This window comes from Manis javanica, chromosome 1, assembly GCF_040802235.1.
Source record: "Manis javanica isolate MJ-LG chromosome 1, MJ_LKY, whole genome shotgun sequence".
Taxonomy (NCBI): Eukaryota; Metazoa; Chordata; class Mammalia; order Pholidota; family Manidae; genus Manis; species Manis javanica.
Window position 1 is genome coordinate 210,405,780 of NC_133156.1, and position 16,925 is coordinate 210,422,704.

The following is a 16,925-nucleotide window of genomic DNA, read 5'->3' on the forward strand; positions in this document are numbered from 1 at the left end:
TATTGATCTAAAGATTATTTTGTTAATGTCAACATGGATCTGTAATTCCACTTTCAATAACTGCCCATGGTAATCATGTATTAGTCTATTGTTAGACATTTATATTGTTTGCAATAATTTTTTGCTATTATAAATAATGGTGTGTTGAATTTCTGTGCATTTATATTTGTGCATACTTTTCAATAATTTTCTTAGGTAGGATAAGTTACTTGAAGTTGAACTACTATGACTAAAGGCTTATGTACATGACAAATAGGAAAGTTGCCAGATTGCCCTCTAGAAAAGTTCTTAGATTTAAACATAATGGCAAAGTTTTAAGTCTCTATAAAGTGTGGAGCTTTAATTGGATTAATGCTGTATTCAGTATTTAGTTAAATGCTGTTTTCCAAAGGGTGGAAAATACATACAAATGTGGATTAAATCAAATAAAAGAAAATAGGGAAAGAGTGTGCATAGGTAGGATTTAGTGAACATATTAATAAACACTGTTCAAATCAAACTTCAGGATAAATACAGTTTTCCACCTACCCTTCTAGGCTCTTGGCTGAGACCCACCCCTGTAATACAAGGCAGATTAATAGGAGAAAAACAGACATTTAATAACATGTGTACCTCTTGTACACATGGAAGAGACCCAGGAAAACTGAGTAACTCCCCAAAACGTACGAAGCCACCACCTTAAATACTATCTCAAACTAAAGACCAAAGAACGATATTGGGGATGGGGGAGGCCAGTAATGTAGGAAAAGCACAGCAACCAAGGGTATGTTGTTATGCAGATTTAGGCCGTTGCCTTCTTAGTTGACAAGAGTTTCTAGAGATTTGGTCCTCCTCCTCTTCCAGGTACAGAGGGGGAGTAACCCTTACAAAACGGAGGCTTCCCTTATACACGTAAATATCTCTTACAAAAGAGTAACTTCTCAGTTTCCAGAGCTTCTCCTTTTCCTCCCTTCCCTCCTTCCCTCCTTCCCTCCTTCCTTCCTTCCTTCCTTCCTTCCTTCCTTCCTCTCTCTCTCTCTCTCTCTCTCTCTCTCTCTCTCTCTCTCTTTCTCTTTCTTTCTTTCTGTTTTGATATACAGTCCTTTATTAGTTTTGAGTGTACAACAAAAATACAGGATACTTCATGAATTTGTGTGTCATCCTTGCGCAGGCCTTGCTAATCTCTGTATCATTAAAATTTTAGTATATGTACTGCCCACGTGACCACTGTCTGCTATTACTTTAAAATAATTTGCCTAAAATAATCCTTATGCCAGAGAGACATGTTTTGGGGTAGCAAATTCTGGTCTCCTTCAAAGGAAAGTTCTTTGAAGAATTCCAATTGGTGAATTCTGAAGCAGTGAAAGAATATTATCAATTTTAAAACTCCAACGAAATAAAGGATCTAGGCAATAATCATCAATGGCTGCTGAAAACACTTGCTGCAGAACTTTATAATAGACGAATCAAGTTGATGATACCTGAATACGCTAAGATTCTAACCACAAAAAGAGGGCAACAAGACATAACTTGTTTCTTGATATGACAAAATGGAAGCTATACGCACAACTCCCTACCCCACTGTTATGCCAGAGAAGCATCGAAGTTTATAGAAAAGCTAGGAGCCAGAAAAGATACCCCAGCAGTGCAATCAGCAAATTCCAGAATGTGTGAAATTTAACAGAACAAAGGACTTGATTTCTTAGGACATTAAGGGACAACAATACGAAGACAGGAGGAATTAAGAGGATCATAAAGACATTTCAGACATGTACTGTTGCAGTGTTTTTTGGATAATTATTCCTACAAACCAACTGCAAACATTGTTAGTAGGAGAATCAAAGAAGTTTCTACACAGGTATTTGATGAAATTAAGTAATTATTGTTAACTTTTAAAGCCTGATATTTTTGCAGTAATGAAAAACAATGAATCCTCTTTTAGAAATATACATTGAAGCATTTACTGGTGAAATTTACTGGTGCTATCCCAGAATGGCTTTAAAATAATCAGACCTGAGAGGTGGAAGGGAGATCGAGATATCACCAAACTGACTAAATTTGTTGTTAATTGGTGAAGCTGAAGATGGGTTTGTGAGGATTTGGTCTACTTCTCCCTCTACTTTCATGTATGTTTGAAATTTACTGTGATTAAAAAGTGATGAATGTATTCAAACATAGATTATTATGTACAAAAGATATATGCACACTGGGAATATACAAAATACAAGAAAGAAAAGCTACTTTTAATAAGAGAAAATTGAAATAAAAATAGAAAATTGTGATAATCTGAAAATCCTTTTTGTTTCAGAAGGAACTTACTTAAACTTAGTGGACAATGCTAAGAACCATGTAGAAAGACATGAAAAGTCTTCATAATCAAAATTGAGAGATTATTGATTTTAAAATAATTGTTTAGATGAATAGGAAAGTATATGTTTCTGTAAAAAGTGATAATAGTAAATAGTAGAAAAAATACATAAATACCATCTGTTTTAAATAATTGAACACCACTAAAATTAATGTTATTTCAAAGTTATCCTTCCGGAGGAAATGAATGACTATATTTTGAATAAGATAAAGAGAATTCCCAGTCATGAGGGGGATGCTAATGATTCCATATCACCTCTCTAATAAGGTATAACGTAGATCAAATGATGAAAAGTGAGCTTTGAAACCGAGAGTAAGCATTGAGACTTTATTGTAAGAGAGAAAAACTTTTCTTCCCTTCCAGATTCTTTGGCTGGTTTACTAATTAAATTGACATAAGACAGATGAACAGGAAAAAAACAAATTTAATTATGTACGTACAGGAGCTCAAAGATGTGAGACTCAGGAACAATGTGCGCAACTGAGGTTTATATGCCACCCTGAGCTAAAGAATGGGGTTAGCAGCCTGGGTCTTCAAAGGGGAGGAGAGCGATTCATAGGACAGTAAGAAGAGCAGATATTTGATAGTTAGATATTTGCTCTGCCATATAGATAGGTGATCCAGAAAAAAAGTTTCTGGCAGTAGCTCTCTATATGGGCCAAACCCCCAATCTAAATTCTTTTAGGTAGTTAAGGGAGAGGTAAGTTTTTCTTCAAACTGCTGGATCTTGACTGCCTTTAGCTCAAAACAATCCACATGTCAAAGTGGCATATTTTGGGGCAGCCTATTCTGCTCCCTTTCAATACCATGAAATCTGAATGTTTTAGTGGGGGAAAGAAGCAGATATCAGTTCCACACCCCCATTTTACAGCCATCCTGAGATGAAGCAATTTGCTTAAAGTTATACTCATAATTAATAGTAATCAAATTAATTTTTGTAGAGTCATAGGTCATATAGGAAAACATTTTTATAACCATTTTGTTATGAAAAATTGTTTTGTGAAGGTTACACAGGTGGTAGCCATAAAAATTAAATACCATAAATGTGATAGATAAGGATGGTAGGTATACTAGCAAATTCAAAAGTATCAAAGAAAACCACTCTTACTTTCACTGGGAAAAAGCAGAAATTAATCAGGGTTTATTTAAAGTGGACAGCGTTCTGAAAGACTAATAAGGACAGAAGTTATTTATGTGAATGTCAAATGCAAAGAGACATTATATGACCTTTAATTAGGGAAGAAATTGCCTCTAAAAGGAGCAAAGGTAGCAAATAATTATTCTGTAGAAGAAATAAAAGGAGACAAAATTGGCAGGTACCAATGTTGTTGATAGAAGAAAGAATTTAGAGAAGTGAACGAAACAGTTTAGACTTGTGTCCTCCCTCTGTCCATATTCAATAGCACTAATAGCACCACAACCCCCTAGCATCAGAAGCAACTCAGAATCTTAACAGTGCTCTGTTAAGGGCAGTCATGCTGTGTGATCTATCCGGTGCTGCTCTATAGGGCAAATCCTCTCAGTCTGAGTTTCTTTTAGTAGTTGGATTGGGTTTACATCAATCCCCTAGCACACTCTAAAGCTCTGCACAGAAGGAGATATTTTCAACCTTTCAAGACATTTCAAGACAGTAGAGTCTAGGGCAGGTAGACATTGAAGCTGAACAATCCTCCTGAGGGTCAGATGCATACCCTAAAGGGCATGATAAATACTGTGTTCTATCCAGTTTAGCCTCCAGCCAGTTTTGGGGACCTACTCCACTCCTTTCAGGAGAGTTTATTAACTGCTCCCCCGGTGTGCAATAGATGGGATTTCATTCTCAAATTAATCCACGTTTTAAAACACTTATCCAGCTTCTTTCTTTCTCTGCATATTTTGTTTTTAGATCACCAGTTCCTATAAAATATATGATGAACTATTCTCAATATCTAGATGCTATTATATTTAATGCTGTCTTGGGCCATTTATAAATGAGTTAATGATGTCAAATGCTCATAGTTTTTTCAGGTATATCATACATGTGAATGAAGAAATTAAGCATCATCCACTGGAAAAATAAAGACCAAAGCAAAATTTGCAGCATTTGTGCTCTGTGTGGGGAGTGCTGCTCATTCACCCAGCCAACGTTCACTATTAGGCATCCTTACATGCACGGCAGCATGGATCTGAGCACTTTGAAATGCAAGAAGGTACAGAATCACATTTCCTTTCATTACAAACACTTTATAGTTATCACAATAAATGATTCTCACAATAATATTGTCCAGAAGCAGAGAAGTTACTAGTATCCTTAGTTTGCAGGGTAGGAAGGCTCAGAGTGATTGTGAGCTTACCAGTAACGAGTTATGAGCAAAACTGTCACATTACACATTCTTTCCACTCTTCGAGGATGTGGCAGGCCCCTGACCATCCAGTTGGATACAAAAGCTGCGGGAAAGACTGTTAAGCCGTTTCCCATTGATAACCCCTGGTGGCAAAGCTCCTTTTCCTGCAGTGGCTCCCTGAAAGGCATGTCGTATCAGTTGAGAAAATTCTCAATTTTAGTTATTAAAAGAGCCTCATTATTGTAATTGACTCACTCTTATTCATGGTTAAATCTTCATCTCATACTCAATTCTTATTTCTCCCCCAACTCCTGCCCTTTCACAGCAGACTACACTTGTAAGTCTTGGAGACATCATCAGTTCCTTCAGATCCAATTTCTCCCTTTTATAACAAATACTCTGTAGTCACCTCCTCATTATTCTGAAATAAAAATTGATAATATAGCCTATTCCATGCATAATTTTTAAAATTCAACACCATGTTCTAGCTATAATATAAAGGGAAATTAATTCCAATATATTTTAATAAGTGAACATGTTGTTCACTTTATGAAACTCAGATATGACCACTCTAGAAGATAGGATGGAACAGTCAGATGCTTGTCCCACTATGTAGAGCCACCTTGCGGGCAGCAGCTACAAAGGCTGATGAACAAGCAACATGGTCCTCACCAAAGGGATTTTCCAAAATGGTGAACAGCTCTTGTTAAATTCCAAATAAAACAAAGCACCCTATTTCCTCAATATACACAGTGATTATTTTCCTGGAAAATATCAGTGTAAGTTTAAAACTGCCAACAAAAAAAAAGAAAAAAGAAAAAAACCCCTGCTTTTTATATAAAAACCAGAGTAAGGTTCTATAGAACACTTACATGAGAGAGCCCTGTAGAATATTGGAAAGTTCTATGGAATGAAGGGCAATTACTCATTGCGTGGGACTCTCATGTTGCAAGATGTGTCCTATCTCTGGCCCCATAAATGTCTGTAGGACCTTCCAATTGTTTTGACAACAATTAAATACTGTTTTGTTGGGGGCAAATTAATGCTCAACGACTGAGTTTGTCTTTCCCAGCGATTTATTTAGCAGAAGTTCACTGTGGGAAATTCACATACAAGATCATGTCTCTTCAGTAAGCCAATAAAGAAATACTCCAAACTAATCATAGTTCAGTCACACTATTGTTCCAGGCAAGGGGAATGGAGGGAATGAAATCCATATTGACTTGAGGTGTACCTTTTTCCATGAGTTAGTACTTGGGAGAGAGCTTAGCCCAGCTAAGCTTATCCAGCTGCCAGTACAAAAGTAAAGGTCCCCTGTTGCTAGGGAACAAGCGAGGGCTGCAGTGATGACTGGTTAGATGATTCTGGGGAGCTGCTTCACAGCTTTTACTACTACTGGTTACAGAGTTGCCTTTACCAAAGCAGGGGTGAACTGCCCCAAGGTCTCTGGAGAGCTATTTAGATCAGCAAAGAGTAGCCTGGCTCTGACTGAACACTCCCAGATAGTCCTCACAAATTCTTGATCTTTCTAGTATAAATGTCCCCTTGCCAGAGTTGCCTCTTCTGGTTTTATTTTTTTGATAAGATGTTTTTTCATTGATAAGCCCCCAGCAGCAGAACTGAATTCTTGGTGGGAACAGATGAGATGGTGATATACAGACATAGCTTACTTCATTCATTCTCATATCAAAACAATTTTACACCTAAAAACAACTTTTTCTGTCTTTGTATAAAGAAGTGGATTAAAACAACTTCATGTAAGTCATAAACAATTGGATTTGAAGTCACATCAAACCAGTATACAACAAAACCCCCATCAATTTCCAAATGGCCTCTAAGGAGCAGTACCGCTACACTTGAGGACCACTGCTCTAGAGACTTGGAGATGAAGGGGGTATTGCCCACCTTCTGCAAACCCTCCTTCCTCTATACTCCTTAATAAAGACAGGGAGGAAGAGAGGGCTGGGAACTCCTGCGGGAAGGTTGAAGCTCCTTCATGTTGGACCTTTCTATTAAGCCATCTCAGTGATTATATGCTCAGTGTGGTTGGGTAAAGTCCTCAACTGTTCCCACGGGGGAGAGACCCTTTACCCAGCATCTCCTCTGGGCGTTTGAGGAATGTCTGTGTGATTGGACTACTATTTTAGGTTGACCCCCAGCTGGTGGCCAAAATCCATCTTCTGTCCCATGGTGCAGCACTTGGCAGGCGTGCAACCCAATCTCATATCTCTGCACCAGCCCGACTTCAGAGACCACCCCACCCCATCCCACCACTCCTCCAGGGGCAGATGGCACAGAAGGAGACTGGAAGCTAAAACTGGAAACCAGATGCCAATCTCTCTTTACAATCTTTAAAGCAATTTTCCTGAGAGCCTCTTCTCTTCATCTTCAAGTGGAGGAAGCAGTTGAGTACTATTCTCCTACAACTCCTACCAGAGTGGGTATCACATTGGGTGAAATTGAGAATTTGTTTAAATACCACAATTCAGAAATTCTAACTTCAATTAAATAGGTAGAAATGTAGGAATCTTTTAAAGTCATGAAATGCATTATCTCCTTTCCAGAATTGTGCCAGTACTTTTTGTTCACTGTGGCTATCATTATTTCTTTGTATCTATAGTATAAGAGAGTAATTTAGAACAGCATGTCTGCAATATTGTGGGTATAAAATAAACAGACTCTCCTAAAAAGGGTCAGCCCCCTCTACTAGAAAAGTGTATAATTTGGTTAATACTTTTTTCTTTCCCAAGATAAAAACCCTGTTTGTTCACGTATTCACTAATAATTCCCTTATGTCTAACAGTGCCTTGCATAATAGTCACTTAAAAATAATAAATGAGTGAATGAATAATTGATTATTATCTATGATTTTATAGCTAGCAGGTAACTACCAAACTTGAAACTTCCTTCCACAAAATTCAGGCTCATATCTGTTGTGATCAGAAGATCCTGTCTCTTCCAGAAAAAGGAAAGAAGTTTCCAAACTTGTCAAGAAATTCATTAGACATTTTTCTAACATTAGTCTCTCTATATAAATAAAATTTGATTTATTTACGTAAATAAATTCATATAAAATTTTAATTTTAACTAATTAATAATTAAATATGTTAAATTTATTTTAAAAATAAATAACATTTCACTTTAAAACAAGGTTATAAGATCTAAAAATATATTATGTGCTTTCCATTTAAAACATTTATCTTACAATGTCAAGCAGTGTCAAATCAACACTAGATTTCTCATTATGATGCATGTACAGTGTTTTACGGTTTTTTAGTTTGTGTCATATTAAGGGTGTGTCACAAGAGATGTTAGAAATACATATGAAAAATCAAGCCTATTGATTTCATCTTTGGATTTGTTATTAAAAAAAAAAAAGAGACTATTTTTAGCAAAACAATGTTCTCCTGAGTGTGTGTGTGTGTGTGTGTGTGTGCGCGCGCGATGGAAAGACAAAAAATATTTGATTAAATGTTATGATTACATTCAGATTTCCTTCCCTGATTCTCTATAGTTGAAAAACAATATTAAAAGCAGATGTAGTTAGGGGAGGCAACAGCCTTTTTTATAAAGTCCATATTTCATCAAACTTGGCATGGTTGTGGAGGTGGTGTGAAGGGGAATCTTTTCACCTGCTTCCTAGTTGTAAGTCAGCTCTATGTCACAGAAAAAAGACTGATATCCTCAGTTTCCTACAAGGTACCTAAAGACAGCCACACATCAAGGGGGGCAGGCAGTAGAAACAGTAAATCCAATGCACAAAGAATAAGGGGGTGCACTGTGTGTAGAGAATTTAAACATAATAATAAAACCAACTAAGGGTCATCTACTTTTAATATAATCATGTACATCTCAGTGATGAAATATTCTCCCTGCCTGGAACAGACTATCCCCCACTCCCACTTAGTATGCCACACTTAAAGGAGACTTTTTTCCTAGAATCCTAACAGCCTTATAGAAATCATATGTGTTCTCATTGAAACCATCCAGAATGATCCCCCTGAAAGTGATAACTCAGTATTTTTTTCTAAATAAAGGTCAGGTAAAGGGACTCTGCCAATAATTGAGCCAAAAAGAAAAATAACTATATCCTTCCCTTTCTGCTTCAGTCATTATTTAGAGTCCTCTTCCTTGGCCTTCTGTAAGATGATTGTGATCATCTCCTCACGGTCTCTTGATTCCCGCCATGCTCTCTTTAATACACCTCATACACTCTTCAAGATGCATTTTCATAAAGTGTGTATCTGCTGTAGCATTCAGGTGCTAAAAATCTTTAGTCTAATTCTAGCTATGAGGCTAAATTCCTAGAGGTCATGGATGGTGTCTATCTCATTTTTTTTAATCTCACTTAGTTCATGGCACTGAATGGAAAAATTACTATCTGCTCTCTGAATGATTTAAAAAATTCAGCCAGTAAATCTGCTATAAAATTTCCTTTAAATGATTGCCCTATTAGGCATGTTCCATTCGTTTGCAACATATAGTCAACACATATTTATTGATGATTTATTTTGAGGTAGACATCTGCTGTGTTGAATAATTTTCCATCTAAAATCTGCCTTTCCTTGTGTAAATTCAGAGATATTTTGATAAAAGAAACAAGAAGACACAAAAAGTCTCAAGATCCCTAAGATAGATAGTTCGGGTCTCTTCTTTGAAATGAGCAATCTATCCTTCATTTCAGAAGAGAGCAGTGCATGGGTCATAATCTGCTTTAGCCTATGAGCCTTTAAGTAGACTTGAAACCAAGTGTATAAGATCTGGCAAATAAAAGGTAATTAATGTTAAATAAAATTAGAAAAAATAAGTTAGCTATTATTTTCATGCATTACTTGCAAGTTTGGAAATGGTGATTTTCTAAGAATTAACTATTTGGCCACAGTTAAGTATCATGTATGTGAATGACAACAGGAAGTACACAGGCTCCTTGATTACTGAAAAATAATGTGAAAATAGAAGCGTAATACCAATTTATATGCCTAAATAACTCCTCTTAACAAGAAAGAAGGGAGTTGCTAACACGCTTACAAACTGGGCCAAACAAGAGCTTGTAAGTAATTCCTGAGATAAGTGACAAAGGGTCAGTTTACAGGCGCAGGCCTGAGGCTAGGTCAGATTGCCATCTCTGTGTGGTCTGGCCTCCTGCAATGTCACAGACAATCTGTCTGTCATCACAGAGCAGGTGGCCAGGCTATGGTGTGGATATGGTGATGATGTCAGTTGTTAACCAGGGCCTGCACTATAGCTACAAGGAGATGATTGCTATTAAGTTGCTATTTGCACTGGACAGAAGCCAAAGAGTTTACTTTACCCTATAGTCAAAATCCATCTCCTGTCCACATAGGCCAGTACCCCTACAGGGGACAATATGTGTTTTGTTAATTCATCTACCATACACCAAAACTGCTCTAAATGCAGGGGATTGAGTGTTTAAGAAAACAGACGGAATCCCTGCAGTCGTGGACTTGACTTTCTTCACTATCTCTTCCAATCGGCTTATGTATCATTGTCAGGTCAATTACAACACCCACCTGTGCTTCTTAGACTTTAAAAGGCCATCAAACATTTGTTAAGTGCTCTTAAATTTAAAAAAAAGTCCCCATTTTTATTTTCTGTTAAATATCATATTCAGTGGAGCCGCAGAATAAAAATGGCACTGTGGCCATTGTAAGGAGACTTTTTTCATTTGTCTTTACCACTAGTTAGCTATTTGATCTTAGGTCAGTGGTTCTCAGCTTTGGCTGAACCTTACAACGACCCAGGGAACTTAAAAAATCGCCAGTGCCCATACATCACTTGAGACCAATGGGAACAGAATATCCAAGAGTGGGCCTGGGCTTCAGCAGCATTTTGACGTAACACAACTGATACTTCAGCCAAGTTTGGGCAAATCTCTGTGCTTTCTCAAACTGCAAAATGAGGACAGTCATAACTTTCTCATTAGTTCATAAGAATTTCTTACATAAAATTAGGTTGTAGATGACAAATCATTTTAATATCCACACAAATAATATTTTGCTCTATACCCTCAAAAATTCTTAGGCAAATACACAGACGGCTAAGCTTTTTGTGTGAGAGAATAACATTTTAAAAGAAAGAAAAAATAGAATGTAGTTTCTGAACTTTTCTCGCTTGTAATTGTTAAAGACACACTATATAAGATTCTGAATTTTTAAAGAGACAAGAACATATAGTTTATTTCCAGACACTTCCAATGGTAGCAGGATAAGCATTACTAAAACCATAGATTAAGACACCCATAAATTCAGTCAATTTCCCTTTTAGGTATCTTGGTTAGGACCATTTTCCAGGGCTGCTGTCTGGGCACTCTGGTAACCACTAAAACATTGGCAGTTCTCAGAGGATTCTAATCAGTGGCCAACAACTGAAGATGCAGTGAGTGAGCTATAGATCATAGATGATACTTTAGAAAGGAGATTTATGGAAAAGCTGAAGTGCAGTCTCTCAGGGACATTGCTTCAGAACAACTCTCTGGTACAGAGTACCCTAGGGGGCTCTGTCTTGAGCCCCTATTGATAGAGAGTCCTTGAATTAATTCTGAGGAAATTTTGTGCGAACTACTGAAGAAGTTTATGTCTTACAGATAAGGTCATCTGTTGATAAAATTAATGTGACAAGCAAAATCTTCATTGTCCTGGAATTCATTTGAAATGGCTCTATTGGGAATCATGCCCTCAGATTATAATAGAAATGGGATCAAGTTAATACCCAGACATAAAGGAAAAGATATATTGTGATCCAGTAAGAATGTTGCTTTGTTTTGAGAAACAAAGATTGAGTTTTCTTTCCAGCAATTTATTTAACATCGGTTTACTGAGGGAACTTGGCAAGCCAATAGCATATAGGATAATGTCTCTTCATAAGCCAATAAAGAAATAACACACTCCAAATCAATGATAGATTAATCACACTATTGTTCCAGGCAAGGAGAGATGAAAGGAATAAAGCCCAAATTTAGCTGAGGTGTATCTTTACATGAGCAGTACCTGCCAGCTGAAAGCTGACATTCAGCTGCCAGTGCAAAAATGAAAGTCCCTTGTTGCTAGAGCATGTTGCTAGGGAACAGTGGCCCTGGCAGTGCCTGACTTTTGCTAGCTTCCCCACTCAACTTATAAAATAACTTTTTTTGGTCTTTGTCATAAACAAGTAGGTTTGAAATCATATCAAACCAATACACAGCAAATGTGGTGCCCTCTTTATCAATCACACAACCACACTCTGCACTTACAAATTCAGAAAGTGTATAAGCAGCTTATTTCATTATAGAGGAGGAAAGTACTCTCCCACCATAGAGGCATCCATTTTCCTGGATTATTCATTGTATAAAATTATTTATTACAAAATGATAGCAAAACTGTTAATGAGATGGCTTGATTATGCAGATCATAATTATATAGAAATTTTTTTTTTACTTCATGGATATCATTTTTATGGAATTTTACCAACAACAGTAATAACATTATTTAGAGAATAATTACTATGATCAGGAGCTATGTCAAACACCTATGCATTGTATCCTTCCGATAACTCCTTGAAGGAGATTCTATGATCTAGGTTTTCCAGGCAAAGATACTGTGACTCAGAGGGGTTAAGAAACTTCCCCAAGTTACACAGCAGAGGTGACATTCAAACTCAGATATTCTGACTCCAAACCTTAATTGTTAACCAGTTTTTTCTGATTCCTAGTTGTTCTAGATAATGATTCTGCCATTGAATTACTCATTGGTCACCTTACCACTGGTAAAGTTGTGGGATATGAGCTACATAATACAGAGAAGAAATGGAAAATGAAAGTCTCAGGACTCTGTACAAGCCCAACTCTTGACTCAATGTTGCTCAAATGCAGAAGTGCAGGCTCCTGATGTCCAAAGAGTGTGACAAATTCAGAGGAAGTGGGTGGCCCCACAATGGAGGAGCCCAGGCGGGGATGGGCTCTAACTGAAGACTCTCCTAGAAAGGCTGCTCCCACCCAGCAGCAGGGCCCACTTACTGGATGGGGTTCAAAGGTGGTGCTCAACTGGTCAGACAGAGAAGTAGAAGTAACAAGACCCCAGGGAGGAGGAACAATAGCACTTAGCCGTCAAGAAAGAGTCTCCACAGTTGCAGTTAACCCTGATGCAAAAAACACTGGACCGAATCATCAGCAAAGAAAATGCAAGGGACAAGTGGGGCCAGTGGCGCACTTGATTTTAGTAGGTGTGGGAGAATCCCTAATGCTACGCTCCACTCGCTGGTCAGGCAGGGAGTGCTGCAGTACTTTTTTCTTAGGTAGAAATCAGCATCAGACTGAGTTCAGATGGTTGACTGGTGAAGGCTGGAGGAGTAGTAAATGAGGCGGGGAATGATTAGAATAGTTCTATTTTAACACACTTGAGAAGCTTCAAGTGGGAAAACAATGTTGGTACCTCTGACCTTAGTAATTCAAAGTAAAAATGAAAAAAAATTACAAGTACTTATTTTCCCTACAATGAAAAATTATTGCGTGTTTTAGTAAAATATTAAATACTTAAAAATTTTTTGGTATTCATGATGATATGTCTAATTTTCTTGTAGACCGAATAAAAAAGTAGGGCCTAATTCACAACATTCATACTTGGTCTGAAAATGAATTTACTAAAAGATCTCCTGAAGATTTATTGGCAGGAAAATAGCATATCAAAATCTGAACCATCTTTAGAATATAGCAGATTTTTGTGATATCCCTGTGCAGTCCCCAAAATGGTCATGCCATACTGCTTTGGATACAAAACAGTGGAGGCCCATAACTTTGAATCTCAAGTCCAAAGGACAGAATGGCAATCAATATTCAAGAATACAATTAAGAAATACTATTGTCATTGGAATGTAAATCACCACTTTCCTACATATAATATTTCTTGTTTCCAAAGCTACAGCCTGCAGCAGTCTCACTATTTCCTTACCTAGAGCCTTGGTCATTGATGTAGCCTTTGATAATTCTTGCAATAAAAATCCGGTCATGTATGACGTTTCACAGGGAGCAAAAGGTTTGCTTTACCTCAGGGCAATGGAACCCTTATAAAGATGCCTTTAATGAGAAATGAAAGGAAAAAAAAAATTAGGGGTTCAGGAACTGAGCCAAATCAAAAAGAGTGCCAAATTACTATGCACTAGGCTGCCTTTTAATGGTCTTAGGAAGAGAGAGGACCGTTTAATGCAGATTTTTTTCCTCGTAAGAATCCAAGTTAACCTGACATCAGCCTATACTGTAAAAGAGGAGGAGTAGAAAGGAATGAGATGTAGCCTTGTGCCTTCTCAGCTGTTGACAAGATGGACTTCAGGCACTGCTGGATTATAGACATTTAAAAACAGGGCTCTTGTCACCCCATGTCACATGCATGCTTATACTTCCAAGAAAATCTAAGCTTTCACTGAGTGGTCCATAATAACAATAATAAATCACACCTTTCCACAGAATCTATTCCGAGATGCAGTCCACTAACATATTCATTTACCTTCACTCAGCTCTCAGTTAGCATTATCCTATTACCTGTGGGTGGAGTCTTTAATTATATGCTTTTCCCTGTCATTTAAAAAGTAGCTGTTTTTCTCCGCCAAGCCCCCTTGGTTGAGTGTGAGCCAAATCTCTGTCTCATACTCCCTTGAAGTTAGGAGCCGAAGTAATTTCTGGCTGAGGACGTACTCTAACAGAGAGATGGTGGCCTTCTGTGTCTGCCCACATGCCATTCTGTTCACACCCACCTGTCAATGCAGTCTAAAAGTTTGTGTGGAGAGTGGCTTCCAAGAAAATTTAACTCACAACAAGGAAAGAAAAATGTTCCTAGGGAAGAATGATTCCTGGGAACATTCAAGATGAGAAGACGCTTGGAGTTTCCCTCTGCAAGCTGAGTGTCCACGACTACTAGACGGATGCAGTGCATATGTCCGGCCTGCTGCAGATCTAGGGCATGAGAAATTGCAGTCCACACTCATATGTTTGAGGAATACTGGTGTAGAAGAACAGTGTTTCTCAACCTTGGTTACCAATAGGAATTGACCAGGGCTCCTTAAAAGAAATTACTGATGCCTGGGACCCACCCCCAGAGGTTCACTCTGGGGAGTGGCCTAAGCACTGGAATTTTTCAAAGCTCCCCAGGAGATTCAGAGGCACAGTCAAGGTTGAGAGCTATCGGCATAGAGGCAGAGAAGGGCTACATCTCCCTTTCTCCCATCTTTGCCTCCGGGTCAAACAGTGGGATTCCTGGAGTCGGACTCTCCCTGTCCCCTTGGCCTGGCTGCTCTCTGTGAGTACTGCGAGGACTCTCCCAAGGAAAGCAACTTTCTCCTTAATGCGTGCAGCTCCTTCCTTCCCTTCCCAACGTAGCTGCCTCGGATTCCGCCTACCCCCACCCCCCACCCCCCCACCTTTGGCAAACCACACCAGTGGCCAGCGTCGGCTGGTGTTTTAAAATCCTGGGAGTCAGAAAGCTGCTGCGTCAAAGTCTCAAGATGGGACACGCTAGAATCTGCACTTTAAACAAGCTTCCCAGGTGTGCCTGATGTCAGCCAGGTCCGTGAACTCCACAGGAGGTCTAGCCTTCCATCCTGCCAAGTCATTAAGGATTTGTAAGGATGAATGAGCTGTCAAGAGAGCAAGGGCCTGGTGCAATGCTCCTTTATTAATTATGGGGAAGTGATGTATTGGCAATGATAATGCTTCTCTTGGAAAGGACAATGAATGGTTCGTCGACTGCTGCATTAGATCTTTCCCAGCTCAACCCTAATGCTCCGCTTTTACTCCTCTCTGTAGTTTAAAAGCTGCACGGCTTTCATATTAAACAGCCTCTCGGCCTTTATTCCCAGGTGAGCTGCAATCTTTGAGGGAAATACCAATACGGAGAATGTTTCAGAGTTCTTGGCTGGGGAATACCTCCCCCCACCCCCATATCCTTATCTGCTCGTGTCAGCAGCTTCCAGCCAGCGTGTTGCTGTGCAGGTCTATATGTAGGAAAAACACGGAGCAATGATTTAAGAGGAAGTCACCGATGTATCCCCAGATCACTTTGCTAAAAGAAAGCTTCCTTTAGCCGAGGGATAGAAAGTGGAGGAAGAAAGATATATCTGGATGTACAATTCAGAGGTGAGAAATGTGTAGGCGAGGTGGGGTTAGGACTGCCTGTGGTTGAGGCCAGGAAGGTTGAAAAGTTGCAGCGCCCGTCCGCCGGTGTTTTGGATGGACTGGGGGCCGGAGAGAGCGCTAGCGCGCGGCCAGAACGCACTGCGGGGCCGACAGGAGGGAGGAAATCGAAAAACCTCGGGGGCCGAGGCTGCGGGGCTGGAAGGGGTGCCCACCCGCTCCGTGCTCCAGAAGCGCGCCGGCGGCCGGCTCGGCTCCCAGGCGGTCGCCCGGGGCGCCGGAAGCCGGCGGGCGGCGGCCGCGGGGCCGAGCGCGCGTGTGAGCGAGTGCGAGGCTGCGGCTGGCGGGCGGGCGGCGGCGGGCGAGTGTGCGCGGGAGGGAGGGGGAGCGCGCCGCCGGGGCCCCGGCCCTCCCAGCCTCCCGGCCTCCGCGCCTGCCTCCCGCCCGCGCGCACCGGCCGCCCGCCGCCGCCGCTCCTGCTCGCGCCGGCGCTGCTCGGGAGCCTGCCCGCCGCCGCCTGCTTTGTGCTTCCCTCAGAAGATGGGATCGACCTCTTCCTGATCGGGAGCTATTTAAAAGGAGGGAGTGCGCCAGATTTCCTCCGGGCTTGGAGGACCGGGGGAAGGAGCCAGCCACACTCCCCCAAACCAGGTAGGATCTTATGATGGGCATCAGAAGGGATTTGGTCAGACACCGTCAACTGTTTTCCATTTATTGTTCTTGAGGCCACACTTCCCTCCGCTTTGGCAAAGGACTAGCTCCTAAATTATGTGTGTTCGCGGCGCGCTTACACATTTTCTGGGGTGTCCGCGCTTCTCCGGGAGTGAAATTGCTCGGGCTGGTGCGTCTGGGTGTGAGTGTGCCCGCCTGCCAGTGCCGGCTGCCGGGGGAAGAAAGGGCTGCTACGGAGAGATGCTGCACCTCACACCGAGCTGGGCTCCAAGGATTCAGGGCGCGAAGAGCTAAGTCCACCCGAATGCAGCGCTGCTGGGGATCCAGGCGTCCCCACCCACTGGGCTCTGCCCCTCGGCCATCCCTCCTGGTAACCCCCGGGGTCTTCCCCAAAGCCGCCCTTGTGAGTCTCCTCTTTGCCGGCAAGCTCTGGGTGCTCCTTCACACACTGCGGAGAGCAGGGCTT

The 16,925-nt window shown here is 40.4% G+C and overlaps 1 protein-coding gene and 1 non-coding gene across 14 annotated transcripts in view; one reads left to right on the forward strand and one right to left on the reverse strand.

The window, feature by feature from the left end:
- Positions 1 to 16,925, forward strand: part of SLC8A1 (solute carrier family 8 member A1) — a 374,762-nt gene that overhangs the window by 38,185 nt on the left and 319,652 nt on the right. For 8 of the 13 annotated variants that reach the window (XM_037009316.2, XM_037009318.2, XM_037009317.2 and 5 more), the window contains exon 1: positions 15,761 to 15,790. The exons of 3 other annotated variants lie outside the window; for them this stretch is intronic. In XM_037009316.2, coding sequence (XP_036865211.1) covers positions 15,776 to 15,790 — 15 coding nt within the window. In that variant the 5' untranslated portion in view covers positions 15,761 to 15,775. Of the gene's footprint in view, positions 1 to 15,760; positions 15,791 to 16,214; positions 16,439 to 16,925 lie in introns of those variants that run through there. 2 more of the 13 variants (XM_017655158.3, XM_017655159.3) reach the window with 1 other exon arrangement.
- On the reverse strand, positions 1,106 to 1,207 carry LOC118970746 (U6 spliceosomal RNA). The gene has a single exon (XR_005058834.1). It is a non-coding gene; the product is annotated as a U6 spliceosomal RNA (small nuclear RNA).